At 34.9% G+C, this 24,474-nt stretch overlaps 2 protein-coding genes, 2 long non-coding RNA genes and 1 other non-coding gene across 5 annotated transcripts; 3 read left to right on the forward strand and 2 right to left on the reverse strand.

Moving 5' to 3' along the window:
- The first annotated feature begins 9,513 nt into the window (after positions 1-9,513).
- Positions 9,514-11,410, forward strand: LOC146929596 (uncharacterized). The gene is made up of 4 exons (XM_085707367.1): positions 9,514-9,846; positions 10,081-10,563; positions 10,832-11,249; positions 11,346-11,410. The coding sequence occupies exons 1-4, from the start codon at positions 9,514-9,516 to the stop codon at positions 11,408-11,410; spliced, it is 1,299 nt and encodes a 432-aa protein (XP_085563493.1).
- LOC146929597 (small nucleolar RNA R71) lies at positions 9,877-9,983 on the reverse strand. The gene has a single exon (XR_015009128.1). It is a non-coding gene; the product is annotated as a small nucleolar RNA R71 (small nucleolar RNA).
- Positions 11,411-13,338: 1,928 nt separating the features above from the next.
- LOC146929598 (uncharacterized) lies at positions 13,339-15,346 on the forward strand. Its single transcript, XR_015008279.1, has 2 exons — positions 13,339-13,434; positions 15,039-15,346. It is a non-coding gene; the product is annotated as an uncharacterized LOC146929598 (long non-coding RNA).
- Positions 15,347-17,632: 2,286 nt separating this feature from the next.
- Positions 17,633-19,598, forward strand: LOC146929599 (uncharacterized). Its single transcript, XR_015006082.1, has 3 exons — positions 17,633-17,758; positions 17,848-17,973; positions 19,295-19,598. It is a non-coding gene; the product is annotated as an uncharacterized LOC146929599 (long non-coding RNA).
- Positions 19,599-22,833: 3,235 nt separating this feature from the next.
- On the reverse strand, positions 22,834-24,338 carry LOC146929600 (uncharacterized). The gene is made up of 2 exons (XM_085701432.1): positions 23,703-24,338; positions 22,834-23,597 (listed from the first exon to the last, which is right to left on the reverse strand). The coding sequence occupies exons 1-2, from the start codon at positions 23,844-23,846 to the stop codon at positions 23,148-23,150; spliced, it is 594 nt and encodes a 197-aa protein (XP_085557558.1). The 5' UTR covers positions 23,847-24,338; the 3' UTR covers positions 22,834-23,147.
- Between the last annotated feature and the right edge of the window lie 136 nt (positions 24,339-24,474).

Here is a 24,474-nt window from a genome sequence, read left to right on the forward strand (position 1 = left end):
TTGACATAAATCAATTCAATCCTTCACTAATCAACATGAGCAATTAACTTCCATATACACATTCACAAAAAAATTCCAATGATCACAAGTATATGTATTCATCACACACTTATCATCATCATTCTTCATACAACGGCAACAATCAAGACTCATGCCAATGTGATATGCATCTATACTCAACGCATACATGCATGTGGTACCAAATCTCCTCAAGGTCGTCACCCATGTGTTATACCCTAATTTTGGACCTAAAAATACTGGCTCCATTCTTCTTTTCTTGCATTTCAAGTCATTTGAACTATCTCCGATCAATTACATCTTTCTCTGCATTTTATTTCAATATTGTTTGCAAAATTCATGAAAAAGGGCATTTTAGTCATTTCCTATGTTAAAATTTCTTTCAATCTTTGAAAAATTGTTTGAGTCTTTTCAACTGGTTTGAATAAGTCCTTATTTCAATTCTAGGTCAAAATCCATTTCAAAAATTGCATTTGAAGTCATTTTGAGTCAGTTTTGCCCCTAGGGGCATTTTAGTCTTTTCATGTGTCAAAACTCTGTTTAAACTCTTAATATTGTCTCTGAGTCTTTTAATTTTGTTTGTATAAGTTCTTGCTTTAATTTCCTGTTAAAAATCCATTTTAAAATTTACATCTAAGTCATTTTTAGTCGTTTTAGCCCCAGGGGCATTTTGGTCATTTCACACGAAATTTCGGCAGAGAGAGGTTACTTTAAAGTACCTCATTTAAGTCATTGGTTCGTTTTAGTCCGTTTTGTCAATTTTAATCGTTTCACTTTACGTTATTTTCCGGTTACCAATTTTAATTCATTTTATTTTATTTTCATTTTAAGTCCTAAAATTCCTAAAAATTGCATTTTAGTCCATATTGTCCAAGTCATTAGTCCAGTACACATGTCAGTTCCTCATTTGTCCAAGAGTTAGTTACGCCACATGGCAGTGTCTTATTGGTCCAGCAGTCACATGTGTCAGCTATAAATAGCCCAGTCATCACATACACTATTCAGATCCATTCATTGTGGTACAACTCATCACAAACAGATTCTTTTTTCTCTCTCTCTGCATTTTCAGATCAAAGCACAAAACTCTTGATGAACTTGATGAATGTTCATCAAGAACAAACCCTAACAAACTTTTCCAGAATTCAATTCTTCATCAACACATAATCATCATCACCGAATCATCAACACATAATCATCATCACAAAAATTGAATCAAAATTCCAGTATCCAATCCACAAAAACACACCGAAATCGAATCAAGATTCCAGTGTCAAATTCACAAGAAACACACCAAATTCGAATCTAGTATTCCATCACCAGAACACGCGTTCGAATTCGGTTCAGCACTGAATCAAGCAAAAACTCAGAACCGAAGCATCAACGAAAAGGCACAAGGGAAAGGAAGAATGAAGAGTTCAGAGAAGCAAACAAATTGATTGGTGAAAGGATCTTTTCACGAGGCTTTTCCGTCCTCAAAGTCTCCGTTTCAAAACACGGTACGTGGCTCGTTTGTCTTCCTTTCGTCATATTTCGTTTGATTTAGCATACGTGAAAAAGTGAAAAACGCCGCAAACCTTTGAAATCCGATCTACTCCGTTTCAAGCTTTTTTTTCGAAAACGAACTTTGGATCCAGAAAGAGTGTGATGAGACGAGTCTAAAAATGTAAAAAAATTCAAGATCGGAGTAGATTGGAGTTCGCCGACGTCGGAAACCGCCACCGGCAACCGTCGCCGACGTTTAAGGCTTCGTCGGAGAAGAAGAGGTTTTGTTGCAGACCTCCTCTCTCTAGGAAAGTTTAGAGAGAGAAACGGTAGTGGAAAGTGAGGATTTCTACTTGCATCTTGCTTTTATACTTCCTTGTCATCCCATGCGTGCAAGTACATGCTATTACCATGTTCCTTCGTATGATCTGGCCAATGGATCTCGGATCTAATCCAGTTGGATCGATCTAACGATCCCTGTACCTCCTTATGACCCAGTCTTTCTCTTAGGATTGGGCTTGGGCCCTTGTGTGCTGCTGATTTCGTTTTTTGAGGATTTATTTGCTATTCGTACGCTGCAAATTTGTTTTCTACACCCCTGCTTATGTTCAAAACCTCTTGAAAAATTCCACAAAAATTTCTAATGTTTTTCTTGTGATTATTGATGAATCTTGATGCTATTCTCCAGTTAAATTTTGATTGAAAGAGTATGAAAAATATTTTGTGTCCTTGTTGGCTCAATGTGTTGATTCTTGTTAAAATTTTGTTGTAAAGGCTTTTTAAACATTTGTGAATCTTTAGTAGTAATTTTAGCATTTTAAAGCCTATCTTTTGGGATGTGATTTCATGCTGAAATTCACTTCAAGATTATGTGCAACTTTCTTGTGCTTTTGGCTCACTTTTTCTTATAAAACTTTGTGCAATTTTGAAGTGATTTTGGTTCTTGAATTTAGCACATAATAGTGACTTTGAATATGAATTTTTTTGAGTGAATTGGCCTCTTGATTTTGTATGTACTTGCTGTTTGGTTTGGTTTCTTATCATGAATTTTGTACTATGTGAATAATGTGTACTTCTTGTGTCAAATAAAGTGCAAATAGGCTTGGAAATACTATGATTGTATTGCATGCTATTGTCCCTTAATTTCTCACATCATGATGGATTTAAAACCTTTGGAATTTTACCATTAATGTGAGGATTATAGGCCTTGGTTTTTGTAACACCCAATTTCTATTATGCGGTAAAACGCGCGAATACATCAGAAATATTCTAGAAATAGATGCTACGTCTCAAAACAAACCCAACAATATCATGCATATATATAATATTTCAACGGTCACAGCGGAATTCAAATCATAAACTTCAACATATACATGCCATGGTCAAATAAATCCTCATATGAAAATACTCCAAGTCCGACAAGTGGACAATAACAACAACATAGCAACAGAATCCAAAACAACAAACAGACGCTAACCCTAATCAGAGCCTATATACTATGACACTGACACGACAACGGAGAAAGCTCTCGTCGTCCAAACATCCAACAAGCAAACTCACCAAGCGTCTAGTCCTGCACAACGTCTACCCATCCATACAGACAGGTAGGCGGTCGAAACCACTGGGGGTAAGCATTACATTAATCATAATCCACATATAAAAACATGGTATTCAAGAATTTATATATATCACATATACATAACCACCCCTCCTAGAATACTAGCATCATATGATTAACATCCCCCATTACTTGCATCTCAAGCTATCACATTATTATCATAGCATAGCATGCATAATCAACCTCTAATCAAGACATCAATCAAAGCTCATCATTTATCAACATCAATCAATGATCACATCACTTACCTCATTACTCATTTAGCATGCTTAATTCAACAAGTACAATTCATCATTTCAAGTTACAAGCAATCAATCATCATCATCAAAGAAATCACCACATCTTATGTATATACATATACAATTCTCACCTCATCATTATCATCCAATCAATTATCATCAAATAGATTCACCAAGTGTATAAGTACAAACAAGTAAGACATGCAATTAGAACATTTATTTCACAACCATCAACAAAATCCACCAATATACATATACACCAATCCACATAATCACAACATTCACCAAATTTCACCAATACACAACATCATCAAGTCACATATTCAATTATGTCACAACTCATCAACCATTCAATTCCAAATATCACAAGTATGTATTCATCAAACACACTTATCATCAACATTCACCATTCACATGCAACAACAAGATAACATTTCATTATGCAATGCGCCTATACTCGACACATATATGCATGTGGTACCAAATCAACAACAGTCATTAGATGCCAACTGAACATCTATGTAAGAGTACACCTCCTCTTACATGTAAGAGTACACCTCCTCTTACAACAACTATGTAAAAGTACACCTCCTTTTACATTTCAACATATGACTCAACATGATCATGATGCATGGACATACAACAACGACCCGATAATGCACAACTTCAACATAACAACGACAATGTAAAAGTACACCTCCAATTACATTGACTACCTCAACAACAACTGCATTATCAAGTATACGTGTCCACACATTCAACAATCACAATCAAATAAGAGTCATCAACATACATCAACATCATCAACTTAATCATCATTATATACATCAACAACCAACAACATCAACATCGGCTCACAATTCATTTCCATTTACATCACATAAATCAAGTAAAATGGAATAACACAACAGTTTATGATAAACATCATTCTCATCCTTCCACAATCATTCAAACACAATTATCTAGTCATATGTGACCATTCACAAAAGATTCATAAGACTTTAGTTCATCAAGGTTCATTTCTACTAAGTTCGTCTCCAAAAGTCACCATTTAAAAATAATAGAAGTTATGAACCAAAACCAACTCTACAAGCTCAATTGCCTATGCCATGCATTCTCACAAGTCACTTATAGGTGCAGTAGAGGTTACAAAAGCATTTCATCGGCCACACATGAAGAATTCCCAAAAATCACGAAGTTCGTCTCTTGGCATCATTTTGCAAAACCAATTCAATTCCCAAAACAAAACCAAGTTAGACCCAAGCTATGATACTCTTAGAAGCTTAATTATAAACTGATTGAATAAGGTTAGGTGTTTGGAATCCATTGGTATGCTTAAAAGTACGCAAAAATACAAAAAAACAAGGTTTTGGGATTCTGCAGAACTGACACGGTCGCGTGGTCAGGACACACGGTCGTGTGATCCCTTACAGGGGACTCTGACACGGTCGTGTCATCCAGACACACGGTCGTGTCATTCCACCAGTACAGCAAAAATGCAATTTTACGTTTTCGGGCATAAAATCTTGTTTTCGAATCCGATTTCAGTTCCGTTTTCGCCAATGTATTCCTAACACTTAGACCATACAAACCACACTTGAAAACTTGACATTTCAACATTAAAACAACTTAATCAAACTCATCCCAAAATGACTTATTTTGTAAAAGCTCTTAAAATGACTTTTAACCAAAAACCCATTTTCTTTCCAAAATGATTTCTCTCCAAAGCCAAGTGATTAAAACAGAAAATCATACCATCCTAACCATTCTAACAATCTTCCTTAACTCATTCAACATCATCAAAATCAAACTTCTTCATTTTCAACCCATTTTCACAAAAGTTGTAAAATCACTACAATTCAATCACAACAATACTTTCACCAACACCCAAAGCATAAATTGATGAGAACATCATAGCACAACAACAACTACATCATATAATCGTGATCTCACCTTCATTCAACAACAACAACAACCAATCATAAATTCATCAATAATTCATCAACAACAACATCTCTCAACAACAACAACAACAATCAATTTTTGGGCAAAACACAAAGCATACATATGTACATGGTTTAAGCTTGCAATTTCATCATCAACAACTCAATTAACATTCAATTTACATACCCAAACATTGCATCACAACTTAAGCACGAATTTACCAATTAATTCCACCATAATCAATTATTCAAATAAGCACTTAAGTAAAGAATTAGGGTAGAAACTACAACTAAGTGATTATGAGTAAAGACTAACCCCCTTACCTCTAACACCAAGAATCCTTAATTCAAGCTTCAATTTAGCTCTTAGATGGTGAATCTCCCTCTTGCCTTTAACCCTTGTTCTTGCTCCTCTCTCTAGTTTCTATCTCTACTCTTCTCCAAATGAAATGAAATGAAAATGTTGTAACCCTATCTCTTCTCACTAACATTAGTTTATAAAGGCTCACTTAATGGGCTCATCTCACAAATCTTAATGGGCCTAACCCATTTCTAATTCAACCTCAAAAATGTTACTACTCACTTACCGGTAAAATACAACACTAACGGTCACTTAACGATAATTAAAATAATTACTACACCCTCTCTAGTAACTAGGTAAAATAATAACTTCCACTAAACACTAAAAAAAATAACTTTCTGCAAAATTACAAAATTGCCACTGCCCTCAAAATGACCAAAATGCCCCTAAGTCCAAAATGACTAAAATACCCTTCTACACCGAATTCTACGAATCCCGACCAAAAATACACACAGAGGCAAATAATCACATAAGAGCACATATAACACACATAATAAATAATAAAATAAAACTAGCGAAAATCGGGCTGTTACAGTTTTGCCTTAGAATTTTAGTAGTTTTCAAATACAATTTCATCATGTCTTTTGGTTAAATTTTTTGGCTATTTCCTCGTTAAATTCTAGTTACTTTACTATGCTCTTTTTGCTTGCTTCCATTTCATTTTACATTTTATTCTACTAACCCTTTTGTTTCATGTTTCATAAGCATACTTCATTCTTCCATTTTAGTTTCATTTCTTGCATATTAATTTTTACCAAGGCTTAGAATGTAAACACTTAGATTTTTTTTTGTACTTTACTTCTTATGCAATTTTAATTTCTTGCAAGACCATAGAATGTATCTAGGCCAATGATGTAATATGGACAATGGACTCTAATAATGTACACCGACACAAGCACCGACACATGCACACACATCAATTTAGGTATATGGCTAGGATATGCATGTTTAGATGTATGTTTAGGATTGTATGTTTAGATGAATGCTTAGGATTTACGCTTAGAAAAATCAATTTCCCAAAAAATATGAACAACATCACTCAAAATATTTTTCCTAATAAACCTTGGGATCAAAATCCCATTGAATTTTCCTTTTATTTTCTTAATCAAATCTTAATGAATCTCAACCATACTTAGACCGCATTTTGCAAATGACTAATTCCACCTCACATTTTTTACAATCTCATGCCCTTGAGGCCTCTCTCTCTCATTCTTCAAAATCCCATTTTCAAACTTAAAATCAACCAACAAAAACAAAAACATTTTTTGGAAGAGAACTACGGTGGATTTGATCCCTTGAACGGGTACGTAGGCAAGGAATCAAAATTCCTTCAATTCAAATAAAATAAAAATTCAAACACATTCTTCTCCCTCCAATTCTTCACTTAGAAACTCTTAGGTTTAAATAAACACTTTTCAAAATAGCATTTAAAAATAAAGCGCGCGCGTAGAAATTAAAGACGGTTCCTATAGGATATTATAGTCGTTATGGGTGCCTAACACCTTCCCGTAGCGAAAAAAACTCCCGGACCTCGATTCTCAAGGGTTTTGCTTACTTTTTGCCTTCCCAAGAAAAAATAAGATATCACCGGTTAAAAAGGTTCAAACGTAATCAATGTTTGACACCCGAAAACAAAGATAAAACACCATGATGCAACAAAAACATCATTATCAACAGCTATAGTCAACGGCAATATGGATATAACATCCGACACGACATATGATTAATGAACATATGACTCAATCCACCATGTATATGTTCACAACAATTCAACGGCTATAGTCAACATTCAACTATGTCATATAGTTTAACAACTCCACACAGTTCCTTACAATCCAAGTAAAGGAGAAAATACAACACATGATGATAAACATCATATTCATCACCTAACAACCATTCATACATCTTCTTACAATCATATCAAATTATGCATAAAGGATTTATAAGGCAATCGGCTCTTAAAACCATTTTCAACAAAGTTCGTCTAACATTCCACAATTTTACCATAATTGAAGTAATTGAACCAAAACTAAGTAACAAGATCCAATGCCTCTACTAAATATACCTATAGGCCACATGTAAGTGCAGTAGAGTATACCTATACGTTTCACCGGCTAAATACGACGAAATCATGAGAATCACAAAGTTCGTCTCTCTTTATTACTTTTCAAGAAAATCCATTTTCAAAGCAAACCAAGTTAAGACTTGATGAAACCAATCACGACCATTTTTAGAAACCATACAATCAGTATACAACCCTACTCCAATTCTTTGAGAAAACGAGTTTCGGAAAAATCGACGTTCTTGGACCATTTTTCAAAAGTTAAGTTCAATTCACAAAATCAAGTCCAATTCGATTCAAACGATGTTCCAGTAGGTTTAAGTGTATAAACGGAGAATAAACAAGTCAAAAGAAACATTTTAGAAAGCCCGGATTGGTTCCCTAGTGCCCGAAACAAAAATCAAAGGTTGCTGAAACTGGGCATGTTCGTGAGGAGTCAATAATTAGCTAGTTTTAGCATAATATTTGGTTTTGTTTTAATTAGATTTGAGTTTAGTTTATTTTAATATTGTTTCCTTTTTGAGCTATTTTACTTCAATTGCATATTATTATATTTCAGGAATAAATATTTGATGGATTGAGTCTTGGAGCAAAAGAAAGGAGTCTGGAGCTGATTTGGAGCAAAAATACGAAGATCCGGAGACAAAAATATGTCTCCCCCAAGTCAGAAGCTTGTGGAACATTCTATTGATATAATTGCTTAGAATTTAAGTCGAATGTATCCTATAAATAGAGTAGCTAGCCATCACAAACAAATCATCTTTATTTCCTTGAAATTCAATAAGTGACAATTGTCTTTCTCAATAAAGTTCTTCTTTTATTTCTTTACTTTCTTGCTATTTACTTAATGCTTTCTCTCTTCTTCTCTATGTCTATGATTAACATGAGTGAGTAGACTTCTCTTGTCTTGGGATTGTTGGATAAGTCTAATGACATAATCCTAATCGAACTAAGCTTTAACCCTAATTTCATGTAACCTTAATTTCTAATCTAAAATCTAAATTCACCATGTTAACATGAATTAACAATTATCAAACTGTGGAAACGAAAGTGGAGGGTTTGATAATTGTTAATCCATCATCCCAAATATCAATTCATAATGCGAACGCGGAGCTTTGATATTGAAACAAGTGAATTTAGACAAGAATTGCAAAGGCAGCTAAATAGTCTTTGCAATTCTTGAGACATGGGTAGTTTCAATCCTTATAAGCTTCTTCTAGTAATCAAATCATCTAAATAGGTTTGGTTGCTAGAGGTAAACTCTCACTGGACTTGGTCAGAAAGGTGAGGGGCTAAAGGGAAACCGGTCTTTAGAAATTAGGTATATCACATGAAGTTATAAGTTAAGGTTTTGGCTTGTGAAGGACTTGTTATTATGATGAACCAATAATGCCAAGGCACCTTTTATTATTATATTTACTTTCAATCAACTGAAACTCTCAACTTTACAACTTGCTTCTCTTCTAATCATTCTCTAAAGGTTAACTGAATTAAACAACTCCCTGTTGGATGATAATCTCTTTTATTACTACTTCGATAGACCGTGCACTTGCGGTTTATCCTATCAAGTTTTTGATAGACCGGGGAGTTAACTAATTTGATTAACTTTTTCTTTTTGATTAGAATTCTTTTTTTCTTTTTCTTTTTTTCTTCTACTTCTTCTCTCTGTTACCGTTAACTCCTTGGGTTATAAACCTTTTACGCGAGAAACCAAAAATCTTGTTGAATTCATTCCCGAGATCGAAAGGTTTTTACATAAAAGAAAACGAGATGCACAAAATAATACCGCCATGGATGATCGCACTCTCAAAGAGTATGCAACGCCGTCTATGGCTGAGCCACAAGCTATTATTGTGTACCCAATGGTTGAGGGTGACAACTTTGCAATCAAGCCTGCCCTACTTAACTTGGTGCAGCAAAATCAGTTTTCGAGATCCCCCGCCGAGGATCCCAATCTTCACATCTCTATTTTTCTAAGGATTAGCGGAACCATAAAAGAGAACCAAGAAGTCGTAAGACTTCATCTCTTTCCCTTTTCCTTAAGGGATAGAGCTAGCGCTTGGTTCCATTCCCTTGAAGTCAGTTCCATTACTTCATGGGATCAAACGAGGCAAGCATTCCTTGCCCGATTCTTTCCCCCTTCTAAAACTACTAAACTAAGGGACCAACTCACACGGTTCAATCAAACAGATGGGGAGTCTCTTTATGATGCGTGGGAGCGTTTCAAGGAAATGCTTAGACTTTGTCCCCACCATGGTCTAGAGAAGTGGCTCATAGTCCACACTTTTTATAATGTCTTGTCTTATACCACTAAGATGTCTGTTGATGCAGCTGCAGGTGGAGCTCTAATGAACAAGAATTACACGGAAGCATATGCCTTGATTGAAGACATGGCTCAAAATCACTACAAATGGACCGATGAGAGACCCATCACAAATTTTTCACCCTCCAAAAAGGAGGTAGGTATGTACAAAGTCTCTAACTATGATCATCTTACTACTAAGATTGATGCACTAACTCAAAAATTTGAAACACTAAATGTTAGTGCCATCACTTCTACTTCTGCATCTCCTTCTTGTGAAATCTATGGTATATCTGGTCATATTGGTGTTGATTGCCAACTAGGTAGTGCTATTAATGGTGTTGAGCAAATGAATTATGCTCAATACAACCAAGGGATGAGGCAAAACCAAAACTTTTATAAAAATCCTCAAAATCCCTATGGACAAGTAGCACCACCTGGCTATGCAATCAATCAGAGAGTCGCTCAGAAATCAAATTTGGAAATTTTAATAGAGAAGCCAATCCCAAATCCCAGGTTAATGCTATTTCTTTTGGGGGTAGTAAGTTAGGAGAAACTATTGCTAAGGTTAAAAACATTGAGAAAGAAATTGTCAAGCTTTTATATGATAAAGCGGTGATAGAAAATGAGAAATCGCTTGATGAGACCAAAGCTCATTCCCCTTTAAAACTTGTTAATCTCAACTTGGAGGGTAAATTTAATACATTTGTTAACAAACTTAAGAAAATTTGCATTAAAATTCCCTTTGCAGAAGCTTTGTCTCGGATGCCTCTATATGCTAAGTTTTTAAAGAAATTTTTTCAAAGAAAAAGACTATAGAGCATCATGAGACAATAGCTTTGGCTCGGGAAAGTAGTGCAATCACTCGGAAGACACCCCCTAAGCTTAGAGATCTAGGTAGTTTTGCCATACCTTGTATGATTGGGAGTGAGACCATTGACAAAGCCTTGTGCTACTTAGGGGCTAGTGTTAGTTTGTTGCCTTTGTCCCTCTTTAAAAGGATAGGGATTAGAGAGTTGAAACCTACCGAGTTGGTCATGAAGTTAGCTGATCATTCTACTATAAATTTAGTTGGTTTTGTTGAAGACATACCTGTTAAGATAGAAGGGATATACATCCCGGCTGATTTTGTGGTAGTTGACATTGGAGAGGACGATGACGTCCCTATAATCCTAGGTAGACCTTTCCTTGCGACTGTGGGAGCTCTTGTTGATGTTAAAAATGGTAGGATTGTCTTTCAAGTGAGTGATAAAATGGTAGGATTTGAGTTGGAAAATGTTATGAAAGGTCCCGCTCTTTACTCTTGTTGCATGCTTAAAGATCATGATGTGAAAGAACGCTTCATGGCGCCATCTACACAATATGATCTCTTTGATCCATTCTAAAGACACTTTCTAATCGTCAAGCTAATGACTCTAAAAGAGCGCTTCGTGGGAGGCAACCCACGCATTTATCTGCTTTTATTTTGTTTGTTTTTTGTTGTTGTTTTAAGTGTTTTGTAGGTAATTGTCCGAGTACGATTCAAAAAAAGATGAGCGCTTCGTGTTTTGTTGGCATGGTCGTGCCAGATAAACCAAGTCAAACCAACATAATACTCCAGAAGGTTGGCCCAGCCCGTGCCCCAGTTGGCACGGCCGTGCCCGATCTCTTGCACCCTTTTGAGCGTGAATAACAAGGTGAATCAAATGTGACGGTGAGTTGATGAAGGCATTTTTGAGCGTAAATTTCTTCATCTTACAGTCTTAAGTGCGGCAACAAGAAGGGGTATAAAGTGAACATGGTCGAGGTTGGCTCGAGTTGTGGGTTAAGTACTCATTGTACTTCCCTCCTTTCTAATAAATTTGGTTGCTAAAAAAACTTTTGAAGATTATTGGATCGGCGCTGTTGTTGATTGGCATTAGATAATTACACAAAAGTAATAAGGAAAATGTAAGCCCAAGATAAATGTATTGTACTTGTATATATTATACTAAAGAGCTTATATTTTTACGTGCAAATCAGGATTGTGTTTGAACACTAAGGCACTAGATACGAATGACATTACATAACGGAAAATCAATTAACATATTTTCTTTAATGAAATTATTAAAAGGCTCAACATCTGGTGTAACCCCCCCCCCCCCCCCCCCACCACGAATGAAACATCTTTCCTCCACCCCACGCACCGCATTGAAATCCCCGCAACACACACCTTATGGCCTCTCAAACGAAGTAACCGAGTAGACAAATAGACCCACAACTCTTGCTTTGCTCGAGCATCACAAGGAGCATACACATTGATTAAATAGAACCCTTCAGTTGTCTTGATAAACCTTCCATGAATAATGAAAGCTTGATCCTGACTCACTAACGACCACACCTCCACCTCCGAAGAATCCCACATCGTCAGCAACCCACCTGAAGCCCCCACTGACGGACAAAAAGAATAAGCATGATGTGCATTACCCCATAAAGATAAACACATTGAATCATCACAGACTGATAACTTTGTTTCTTGCAGACAAAGAATATAAGGTCGTTTTTCCGCCACCAACAACCGCACTTCCCTCCTCTTCTCCAACCCCCCTAACACCCGCACATTCCAAGATACTAACTTCATGACACACATCTGCCCCGCTCCTCCCCCATCACCAATACACGAAATCTACTCCCCCAACCACGCCTCCTACTTCATCTGCCAACGTCAACACCGGCCCTTTTGGAGCATGTTTAGGACGAGACAACACATTAAACATATTGTTAGTATCACCTGGGAAAGACACCCCAATATCCTTCCCTATACCCTCCACATCAATAACTGCCGCCTTCTCACTCCCACGTAACACCACCCAATTCGTCCAGTCATTATTCACTGATGTCGAGGAAAAAGATTCATTAGAAGAACCAACAGTAGCCACTTCCACAGATTTTTTTACTTTCTCTCTGAGACGTTGTCATTTTCTAATTTTTTGTTTTAATGCTTTCATCACATAAGAATTTTTCAACACCTTCATAACCGCCACTTGGTCTTTGCTTGGTAGCCTTGCCACTTTCTTTAGAGTAAGATCAGGATGTCGTTGTAACGCCCTATTTATCTATTTAATTATTTTATTGGGTTTAAAGTCTAATTATATGATTTAATTGATTACGTGGTATGCTGTTATTTTGTTAAATGGCTTTATTTTATTATTTAGTAGAATATGATTAAAAATAGAATAATTAGACTTGAAGGGCTGAATTAGAATTTAGAGGAGTTTAGTGGAATTAAAGTAGAATTAAGAGAATTGGTTAAGGAAATAAGAATATGAAAAACTAAGAGTCAGAGAGTTTTTCACGTAAAACAAGTTTTTCGGAGAAAATGGAGGAACCAAGAGAAGAGAAGAGTCAGAGAAGAGAAAGCTTGTAGAACCTTGTAATCAACAAATCTAAGGTAAGGGTGGGATTAACTTTCTCTAATTTTAGGTTGTATAATTCTGAAATTGAGTTTAGCATGTTATTGTTTGTGAATTTGGGAATTAGGTTTTGATTTGGAATTGATTGATGAAAAAGTAGATAATTCAATGAATTCATGATTAACTGCTGCTGTTGTTGTTATGAGATGTTATTGTTGATGATTGATGCCATGGGTAATCATAATCATAGAGCTTGCTATGAATTTGTGTTGTTCTTGAAGGTTTTCATGAAAAATGGGTCAAATGGTGATTTTTGTTGAAAGGATGTTTTGGTTCAAGTTTCATATGGATTGAGTGTCTTTTCATGCTTAGAAACGTTTAAACAAACATTGGGACCAAATTTGGGCTTAGGGTATTCAAAATTGGGATTTTGAGTAAAAGTGATTTTAAGTGTTTTTTGGAAATAAGTGATTCTGGGATAAGCTGTTTTGGAGATTTGAAAATATGATTTTTCAGTAAAATATGATAGGATTTATTGAATAGAGCGCGTAGGCGAAAACATAATTGGAATCGGGTTAACGGAAAAAAAAAAGGACTGCACAGAACTGCAGCGCAGGTCACTGGCTACTGTCTGCCCACGCCTGGGTGCAGATTGCCAGCGCCTGGGCGCAGCAAAACAGCCCCTCATGGGTGACTGCTTTGTTGTGCCTTCGTCTGCGTGCTGTCAGGACTTCGGTTTTCGCGGCGTTTTTGTGCTTTTTCACCCATTTCTGTTTTGAATTGGCCTTTGGTGTAAACATGAAAGTTTTAGATAATTTTGTTAGCTTTATAATGGATTTGGTTTGGATCAAAAATGATTTTAATATTTTGAGTTATGATGAAAATACTTCAAATGGGTCTTAGTAAAACTTTATGAAAATCCAGCATAATTATTTCTAAGTTAAACTAAAACTTATGGATTGTCTCCAAACTTCAAGGCTTGTGTACTATGAGTTCAATTGAGGTGTTTAAGAGTATTTAACCTATGTTGTGATGAATCTAACTTTGTTTGATGTGAATATCTTTGATTGATGAATTATGATATTATGATGCGAAGTCGTCGTTGTTGTTGTTGTTGCCGCTGTTGTTGTCAACGTCGTTAAAGTTGTAAGTTGTTTTCGATGTTGTTGAAGTTGCTGGTTGTTGTTGCATTTGTTGCTGAGTCCATGCATAATCATTAAAGTTGGGGGCTTGATGCCCTGTTGAATGTATAATCATTCATATAAAGTTGGGGGCTTGATGCCCTGTTGAATGCTTGATCATTCATACCATGTTGAGAGCCTATGCTCTATAAGTTGAGAGTATATGCTCTATAATTTGGGGGATTGATGCCCTGATTGGTACCACATGCATGGTGCATTGTCAAGTTGATGTTGTTGTTGTTGCATTGTCGTTGATGTCGAGTTGTTGGTGTTGTCGTCGTGTCGTCAAGTTGTTGAAATAATTAATGAGTTGTTTTTGAGAAATTATGAGAAGCATTAACATTGTTTAATTGTTGTTGTTTATGTTGTTAAATTCTGTTGATGAATTAAATGCTTATTATTATTGAATGTGAATCTCACCCCTTCTGTTTGAATGTTGCCTCTATGTGGATAACGTGCAGATAACCAGGATTAACTGCTGATGTGAGTTGACTCTCTCACATGTCGTTTTAGGGTCGCTCTGATACGTAACGGGATGGGGATATTTGCATTGTTTTCCATTTGTTACGTATTACTATGAATTATGTTGATGAACCATTGAAATGGAATTTTTAAGAAGTTGTTTATGTTGAGGCCGTAGTGTCATTTTGTTGAATAATGAAATGTTTTTTTTACGCTGCGATGTAATTTGAATTATTGATAAAAGATGTTTAAATAAATAGTAATTTTACTATATTTATCTTTTAAAGAAGTGTGACATCCTGTTTAAGTTGAATACTCTGATTTTTATGTATTATTTATATGTTGGGAAAAAGGGGTGTTACAGTCATAACACCCCCCCCCCCCCCCCCCGTTTTCTTTCTACTAGCATGAAGAGTGTTTCGCCTGTTGTTACCCTCATCACCCTTTAGAACCTTCCTCAATCTCTTCTTTTTAGATGAAATAAGATCCACATCACCCTGTTGAACACTATGTAACCACTCCACACTCCAACGACCTGATCGTGAAGACTGAGCCTCTTTTTGGGAACATGACTGCAGTTTCACCCTTCGCTTCTTATGTAACATCGTCGGTTCTGCATCAACTGAAGTAGGACCCACACCGTCTCCAGGCAACCCGGACAAGGGAACCTGAGCCGTGTAGCCATTTCCCGTTCCAAAATTGACACAACCATTTTCCAAGACTGGTTCATTAGATACAAAAACGTCTTCCTGAATAGCTTTCTTGGGACTATCCGAAATACCCTGCCGAAGAACATCAAAAGCACGTTCCTTAACAGGCACAGTAGTCTCCAAGTCCACCATCTCGCATCGGTCATTGTTATCAGATTGCCCGTCAGTAACTGCTGCTTCTTCTAAATCTCTAGCAATCTTATCAACCAGCACATCCACATTATGATTAGTTTCCATATCGTCAAGTATCTCAACATCCTCCGGACATGACACTACTGATTTCTCCTCCTCTTCAAACAAATAGGCATCCTCCCCCATGTTGAAACCCCATTCCTCGATGATTTTTATTTCCAACATTACCCCGTCCACTAGAATTTTTTCAGTCACATTAACCACTTCTAATGACGGTTTTGATATTAAGATCTAGCATAGTCAAATCTTTCTCAGCTCAAAGAACAATTATCGAACCTTAGGTATCTACCATAATCAAGAACACATAACTTGAAGAAATCTTCATTCCACGCATGTATCAGAATCCCATACACACGAAGCCAGGCACCCCTCTGAAAAGGTATCGCCTCCTATTCCAACATTCCCAGTGTGAAAAAATTAAATTAAAAAATTCCTTTGTATTCCCACAATGTCAGACATGTTCGCCCTTGATAACGAATGAATGAACACCTTATCTGCTCCAATAGGAATAAAATCTAAATCCTTAAAACCTCCGTCTTCCACCCTATTTTGAATTAGCGGAATTGATTCCCCACTTATTACCGTACCAACCAAACCTCTTTGAGCCCACTTCAAGTCCTCCTCTCGAGACCGATACATTCTCACCAACCGCTTAGCAACCGGTTGCTTGTCCATGCTAACGCCAATCAAGACTGTCCCCTTTACCACATCCTCACCCCCTCTTACTTCTCGACCCTCCACCCTTGACTTCTCCGCTCCCCCCATCCTCACCACAACCTCTCCCACCCTCACCTCCTTCACAACACCCTCCTTCTCCCCACCATTCCTACCCTTCGGTCTTACACCCTCCCTGTTATTTTTTCCTCCCCGTTATTAACAAGATATTAATAATGGTGATTAGATTATAATTAATAAAGACTAACCATTAAATTTGGTCAACATAAAATTAATAAAAAAATTAACCATTAATTTTGATTTTCATTTTTGTTATATTAATAATTAGAATTTTTATTTAATTAAAAATCACCAAGTATGATTAAAAAATAAAAAATAAATGCATATATTATAACTAAAAAGGATTACATTATTTTTTTATATATAACACAACAAAATTTTATCGCACAATTGGGAAAGTCATTTTGATGGTGAAAATATTATGGCAGACAAATATATATTATTTTTTGTAGTAAAATATAGGGTTTTCCTAGATGACACCCACTGATTTTTATGAAGGTGTTTTTTAGCAAGTTATAACTAAAAAATGTATAATCACACCTTGAGGTATGAGTGTCTTTTAGCAAATTCCTATAGGAGTTGCTGGAAGAAACCATTTAGTTTTTATGAAGGTGTCTTTTAGCAACCCACACTTCAAGGTGTGTGTCTTCTAGCAAAACCCACACACACATATATATACATATGTGTGTGTGTGTCCTCTTGCTCCTCCTCCTCTCTCTATTATGAAAAGCTATATCATAAATAAAATATAATGAAAGGTTGGTAAACCGAATCTATAATTACAATCAATATATTTATGTACGGTATGTTCTTTGAGCTAAAGAGACAAACATGATACATAAATGTACTTTAGTGACATCTAATAATTATTTTAAATTTGATGAAGAATTTATTGCGACAATAAAAATTTAAAAAAATATTTAATTGACGTAAACATTCCATGAGGTTTTTTAATATATAAAGTGTTCAATCCATTCTCAATTTGGTATATGAAAAGGTGAAAAAAATGGCTAAAATTCTCAAGTTTGTTGATATTGTGATTCTATTTGTCTTCTTATTGCTTGTTTTGGTACCTGCTGAAAGTAAGCTCGGTGTCATATATATTATTTATCTTATAGAGAATATTTTACTCCTTTTAATAATATTTATTTTTTCTTTATTTACATTACAGAACATTTTTCTACATTGTATAAAAAAAAGGAAAAGTGTGCTACTCATACTGATTGCCATGAACTATTTCCAAATAATAAACATCTTATGAAGTGTGTTGGTGGTGATTGTGTGAGCTTATCCAAAGGTAAAAATATGTATCTGTTATGCCCAATCCTTTTATTTTCTTTTTCTTGTTATAATGTCGTCCTATTATAATTTGTCGAATGAAAATTAGATATATTAATTAAATTAAAACACTATCACAGAGCGCTACTCCAACAAATTTGAAGCCCAAACATGTTAAATTGATTACGAAACAGTTGCTATCTTTTCTTCCTTATGAATGACCTTAAAATGTTTAGGTATAAGTACAACCTAATTTCTTGATACATAATATAAGAAAATTATAATTGAGTTTTATATTTCTTCATACACTTATCCTCTAACCACCTAATTATATCATCCTAGTAAGAGTCTAGTATGTCAAACATCCAAAGGTGAAACCTAAGTAAATAACATAAATAATACACCACAAATAAAAAATCACACATACTCCACACAATGATAACATACATCCTAATTAATGTTCCATTCAAATATATCATAGGTATATGATGTATCCTAAACTAAAAGCTAACATTGATTATAGTCCACCATCTTAAATTATCTCACTAATGACGTTTGCTTAATAGATTCTAGATATTAATAGTCAATCAAAGTGTTATATTTGGGCTAAAATAACACACTCTCGTGTTATCTAACCACATGCAGAATAGTAATAATAATAATAGATAATAAAATTATTTATAAAGTATGGGGCCAAAAGTAAACCTCATCATGCGCCAACACACATGATAATGTCATACCATCAATGCAAAATTAATCTCTTTGAGTCATGGATATTCGACTCACAAACACCACTAAGTAGCCACATTATTTGCACAATGTTCTGTTTTGACTTTCCCTGTCCTCCAAGTCTACTTTTTTGTGTATGAGTTGTAATTGCAGCATGTATATAGAGTAGATGCGTAGAATAATCTATTTGATATATATATATATATCCCTTGTATAGGGATATCACTACAAGAAAATCTGTCATTACCCGTGGATAATTTTTTTGATTAGTGACAGATTACCCACGGCTAAACCATCTGTAAGGTTAAAAGCTCAATGTGATTTTTTTGAAATTGCTACCCACGGCTTAGCCATCAATAATTATAGACGGTTTTTTGTCGTCAATAGTTACCCACAGTCTAACACTCTGTATCAATAATTATAGACGGTTTTTTGCCATCAATTGTTTTGAAATTGCAGCATGTATATGTTTTCCTTTGACGATTTGAAGTTATAAATGTATATTTGTGTGTTTGTTTCTATGCATTGGTACTATGGTACAACTTTGAGTCAAGTATAACATATCTCACCCCTTGTTTTCTACATGTTTTTGTTGTCTGCAATTCATGTAGGATTCTCTCACGACGAGATAAAGGAGTAATATCAAGGTGTTTGATCATGATAGTGAAGTGGAGAATTATTGTCATCTATGTTATATTGTTCTCAAAAGTTGTTTTGACAACTGTTTGTGTTTAGATTAGGTTATATGCTTTAATGTTGGGACATCTAGGCCGAGTCTAATAATATGTTCTTGAATCAATTTATTGGATATTGAGAAAAAATATATTTATTTTATTTTCTTATTAAGATATTTGTAGGGCTAAAAGAAGTCAACATATATTACTTTGAGTTATGAAATTAATTCGTTATTTGTAATGATGATGTGATATCATATATTGCATTAATATTTACTTATTAAAAAAATCATTATCGTTTTTAATTGTAATTTTTTTTTTTTTACTCTTATTAAACAAAGGTTGCCTAATTTTTGGTTAATTTATATACTAATTATTTTGGGGTTTATTGTTTCTCAATAATTGTATCTGAGTCTAGCATATCTGTTAGGATTATGTGTCTTTAATGTTATTATTTTTTTTTTTTTTTGGTACAATCTATAATGTTATTGTTACCGTGTACATTTTAGTGTATTTGTTTGATAGAGTATAATGAATTTTGTATAATGGTAGTGTAGTACAACTTTTTTACCAGTGTTTTCTTTTATCCTGTTTATTTATCATGAAATTATTTAGAAACCAGGTGGATATTTGAACATGTTGAGTGAATTCTGAAGGAGGGAAAAACACACCACGCCGGAGTGAAGGACTAGATCGGAGAAGATAGAGAGAGTTGCAGAGCTTCTCTCTCTAACTTAAGTTAGAGAGAGAAGTATTTTTGTTTTATGTTGTTTTTTTGTTAAATTTCCTATTTATAGTACTCTTTTTTTATGATAATTCCACGCATGCTGATCCATGGTATCTTCATGTACCTTCAGATCTAGGCCGCCAGATCTTGGATCTGACGGCCAGTGATGATTCTGTTAGAGATCCCATACAATTTTTGATGTGCTGGTAATCAACAACGTCTCTTTCACACCTCTATATAAAGGAGTGAAGACTTGAAGATTGTAAGAGACTCACAACAATTTTACAAGTGCCACAACTCTGCTGAAATTGTTTCACATCAAAGTTCACTTAGAATTTCTTAACAAATTTCATATCTTAGAAATTCTAGACTCTTAAGAGTCTGTATCTGATTTGTATTATATGAACACCACTGATTGTATATCAAGTGTTCAACCTCAAACATTTTCTTTGTAATTATGTTGGATTAGAAGTCTCTTGCTTTTGTGCTTGAGCATAGGAAGTCTCTTGCAGTTGTGCTTGAGCATAGGAAATCTCTTGCTTTTGTGCTTGAGTAGTTTGTAGTCTCTTGCTTTTGTGCTTGAGAAATTGTAATAAAATATTGATTTTAGTGAACTCTCCTTGGAAGTGCATGGAGGACAGGACTACTTCCGGATTGTGGAAGGAACCTGTATAATTTCTTTGTGTCTTTCTTTTCACTCTCTCTTTACTTATCCGTTGCATTTAGACTCTGAACATTGCATCAAACTCTGAACTCTATCAGACTCTGAGCAGTGAATTCAGTTTTAGGAGAAGAAAAAACTAACACAATTTAACCACCCTTCTTGTGTTTTTCTCACCTTCAAAGTTTTGGGTTGTGATGATTAATGAACATCATATGATATTTTTGTCTATGTTTTTTGAAATTTAGAGAAAATAAGAGGACATTTGAGGAACGTTTTGTATTATTTTCATTCGAGTCGTCGTAATTCACTTTTATCCTAAATCATCCAACTACATAGGTGTTTTGAGTCTTTTTAGTGAGAAATCATGTAAATCGGAAAAACAAGACATCACGAGAAGGATTGTGGATATGGAGATTGAAGATCAATAATTCTTAAAAGATCTTTGAAGACAGTACAAAGTGAAGAAAACTCATTTCAAGTTCCATGACATTTCAAAACAATACAACGCTCGAAAAAGGGAAGAAAACTGCAAAATTCGCAATGGAGCTGCTGGCCCATTCACCCTTCACATGAAGCAGCTCTGCCTACTGCCCCATGCACCCCTGTGGGTGGTACCATGTACCCCGCACACGGCTTGCGTGAAGAATGTGTTTGATTGCTTGTTTTTTTAAGCTGGATTGGTGGAAAAAACCTAATTTTCTTCTCTAAACCCCTAAGGAATGATGAACTATAAATAAAGGCCCTTGCACACTCTTTGATTGATTCATAAGGTTAGCAGTACAAGGTAATGATCAAGCATCAGAGCTTCAAGGGAGAGGATATCCATTATCCTTTTGTTGTCTCTAGGGTATGTTTTTCTATTGTTTTATAATGATGTCGGTTGCCATATGCAACTAATTTCTTTAATTAGGGTTCCAAGATGAACCTCTTATTCTTTGTTGGATTCAACTAATAATTTTTTTTATTGAGTTTATGATTCGATAGTCTGATTTAATTTGCATAAATCCATTATATCTATAGATGGCGAATATTAGGATTGGCAACCCTCATTCTGTATGAAACATACAATAGTAAATTTCTTAGCTTCTAAATTAAACTATTTTAATCGAATTTATGCATGGATTTACATTTTTGAATCATCTTAAGGGAATTCCACAATTGAAACTGGTTGAATTGCGGCAATATTAAAATAAAACTTCAATTGATTGACGCAGTTGGAAGCGTAGGCTAGCAAACACTAATCCTAGATTGAAAAGAAACAAGTTTGCAAGCGATAAACTTGTGAAAATAGGATTCTGGAATCCACCAGAAATTGAGAAAACACTCTAAAATATTATTGAAGGAATAAAAGTTGTCTCTAAGGCTACAATTGTTAAGCTTAAATAGGGAAATAACAAAACTCTAATGGGCCGAATTCGAAAATAACAAACTGAAAACAAAACAAACATATAATAAAATTAAGCTGAAATAATAAAATACTAATGAAACCCTCCTACATCAATTGTGTTGGAGGTGAAGGGTGTGTTAAAGAGTCTCATATTAGATAAAATATGGCCTAAACATGTGTTTGTGTTTATAAGTAAGGACAATCATCACCTCACATACCGATTTTGTAGAGTTGCGTTAGACCCAACACGATTTTTAAGATTTATAATCATCCCTTGTGTCAAACCATAATATTTTTAAAAGCATTGCTAAAGATTTTTTAGCTTAGAGATCATTTTTTAGACACGTATTTAATACCGATGAAATGAAAAATCTTTGTGAAGTAAATTTTCTAAACAACCGAACCTCTGCTATCAACAACTTTTTCTACAACCACACTTGTTACATACCTAAATCTATTGTCAGAAAGCAATATACAAATTCCATGATACAAATTCACTGTTTGCTGCTATAGCATTCCCACACGGTTGCCGGATCAAGACTGTTGATTTGAGATTAGATGTTTACATTTCAAACTCATTTTCATGCGGTAAAACAATCTCGTCCGCCGATTTAATATTTGACTGCTTAGATCCGTTACATTGTCCTGTTACATGCTGTAACTGCGGGAAATCCAATTCGAAGGAAAGGCAAAGGGCATAAATGTGAAACTGTTTCTCCCAACCTTATAACATACTCTAAAATGACTTGTTCCTTCACTGTCATCTGTGGCTAATAAAGCTTTGTTCGGGAAGTACAGAGAATGAAGAGATTTGTCACGTAACAAAATAATATTCATTAGAGAAATGATATTTGTACAACACTTTGTGACAACTTTTAGACAACTCTCTCTCATACTCACATTATATTCTTACTCTCTCTCTCTTCCTTTTTCTCTCTCCATTGTTTTTGACCAATGAAAAGAGAGAAAAAGAAGGTTGTCAAATAGGTTGTACCAAATGGTTGTTCAAATATCATTTCTCTATATACTTTCTATAATGACCATTTACATCTATATACTTTGGACTGTACACTACACTGTATCTTGTACCATATGGCACCATCTTTCGGCACCTATAGTTTGAGTTACAAAGAGAGAAAATGAAGATCCATATCGATGTCAAAAAAATTCCAAATAGTTTCCCAAAAAACACTGTAAATACTAAGCTTATGAGAACCAAACAAATTGCATAAAACTCAAAATTCTTTTGCTTCTCTATTATTGCGCTTCCTTGGCAAGTATCTTTCTCTTGTTTTCCTTTGGTGGACATGATCTTTGATTGTGATACCTTTGAACTATCTGAAAATAAACTTGTCAAAGACGATTGAGTAGCGTTGGTTACTTTCTTATATGTCGAATAATTATGCTTTGACACACCAAAACAATCAAAGCCGTAACAAGTTTTATGACGAGCTCTTCTATTCTGCAAGACGAAGATATTAAAAGTTAATGATCAAAAACTTTGTGCTATAAAAAGGAAATGGATTCAATTCACATACACTGCGTAAAAAAATATTAAGAGACTTACCAATATAGTTTCCAACACCATAGCTTTGATCACTTTTAAAACTGTATGTTTGTTCTTTGAGTGGTGAGCAACAACTTTAGATTCAATTAGATCAACAACAGGGCGAAAACATTGAGATAATTGACTCTTTGAAATTCTCCTCATGATGTACTGGTTGGGTAACTCAAGAGAAAATAATTCTTCAAGAGTTTGGAGTTACAGATGAGGATATTTTTGTGTATAACTTCAAGCTAGCAAGGGATATTTTTGTATATAGAAAATAGGATAACTCGTTTTTATATGAAAATTTTGTTTTGGATGTAAGATGAAAGAAATGTTTGGTTGGTGGGTATTATATATTGTTGTTATGGCTCTCTATTTATGTGAAGTGACTGCTCAATGGTTTTTCTTTACTACTTTGTTTTTTCTTCTTTTTTCTTTAGTGAAAGTGTTCAAAGTTGCGGGAAATAAAGAGAGAAGGCCACTTGGGTGCTCCTTCTTAGAGACAGGTTGAAGGATTATGAGACTTTTATATATTTTTTCTTTTTAGAAAGAGGGATTAGAAAAAAGAATGGGCTTTTCCATAGATTTTTATTTTCAATATCATAATAAAGGTGATGGAGAGAACGAGCCACGAAGGACTTTTATGTATTTTAAATTATGTGGCAATGAACACTACTACAGAAATTACTTTTTACATCAGTTGGAAATGACTTTTTACATCAGTTTGTAACCGATGTAAAGTGATATGATGTGGTATGTTCACACCTTTTTACATCAGGTACGAACTGAT

Source organism: Medicago sativa, chromosome 4, assembly GCF_051527215.1.
Source record: "Medicago sativa cultivar Bolivia chromosome 4, Bolivia_mono, whole genome shotgun sequence".
In the NCBI taxonomy this organism is placed as follows: domain Eukaryota; kingdom Viridiplantae; phylum Streptophyta; class Magnoliopsida; order Fabales; family Fabaceae; genus Medicago; species Medicago sativa.

Coding starts and splice junctions, on each gene's coding strand:
- LOC146929600 (XM_085701432.1), bottom strand. CDS start 23,846: ATGAGGAGAATTTCAAAGAGTCAATTATCTCAATGTTTTCGCCCTGTT. Junction 23,598..23,702: donor TGGTGTTGGAAACTATATTG/GTAAGTCTCTTA, acceptor TTCGTCTTGCAG/AATAGAAGAGCTCGTCATAA.
- LOC146929596 (XM_085707367.1), top strand. CDS start 9,514: ATGGATGATCGCACTCTCAAAGAGTATGCAACGCCGTCTATGGCTGAG. Junction 9,847..10,080: donor AAACGAGGCAAGCATTCCTT/GCCCGATTCTTT, acceptor CTAATGAACAAG/AATTACACGGAAGCATATGC. Junction 11,250..11,345: donor TCTTGTTGATGTTAAAAATG/GTAGGATTGTCT, acceptor GCATGCTTAAAG/ATCATGATGTGAAAGAACGC.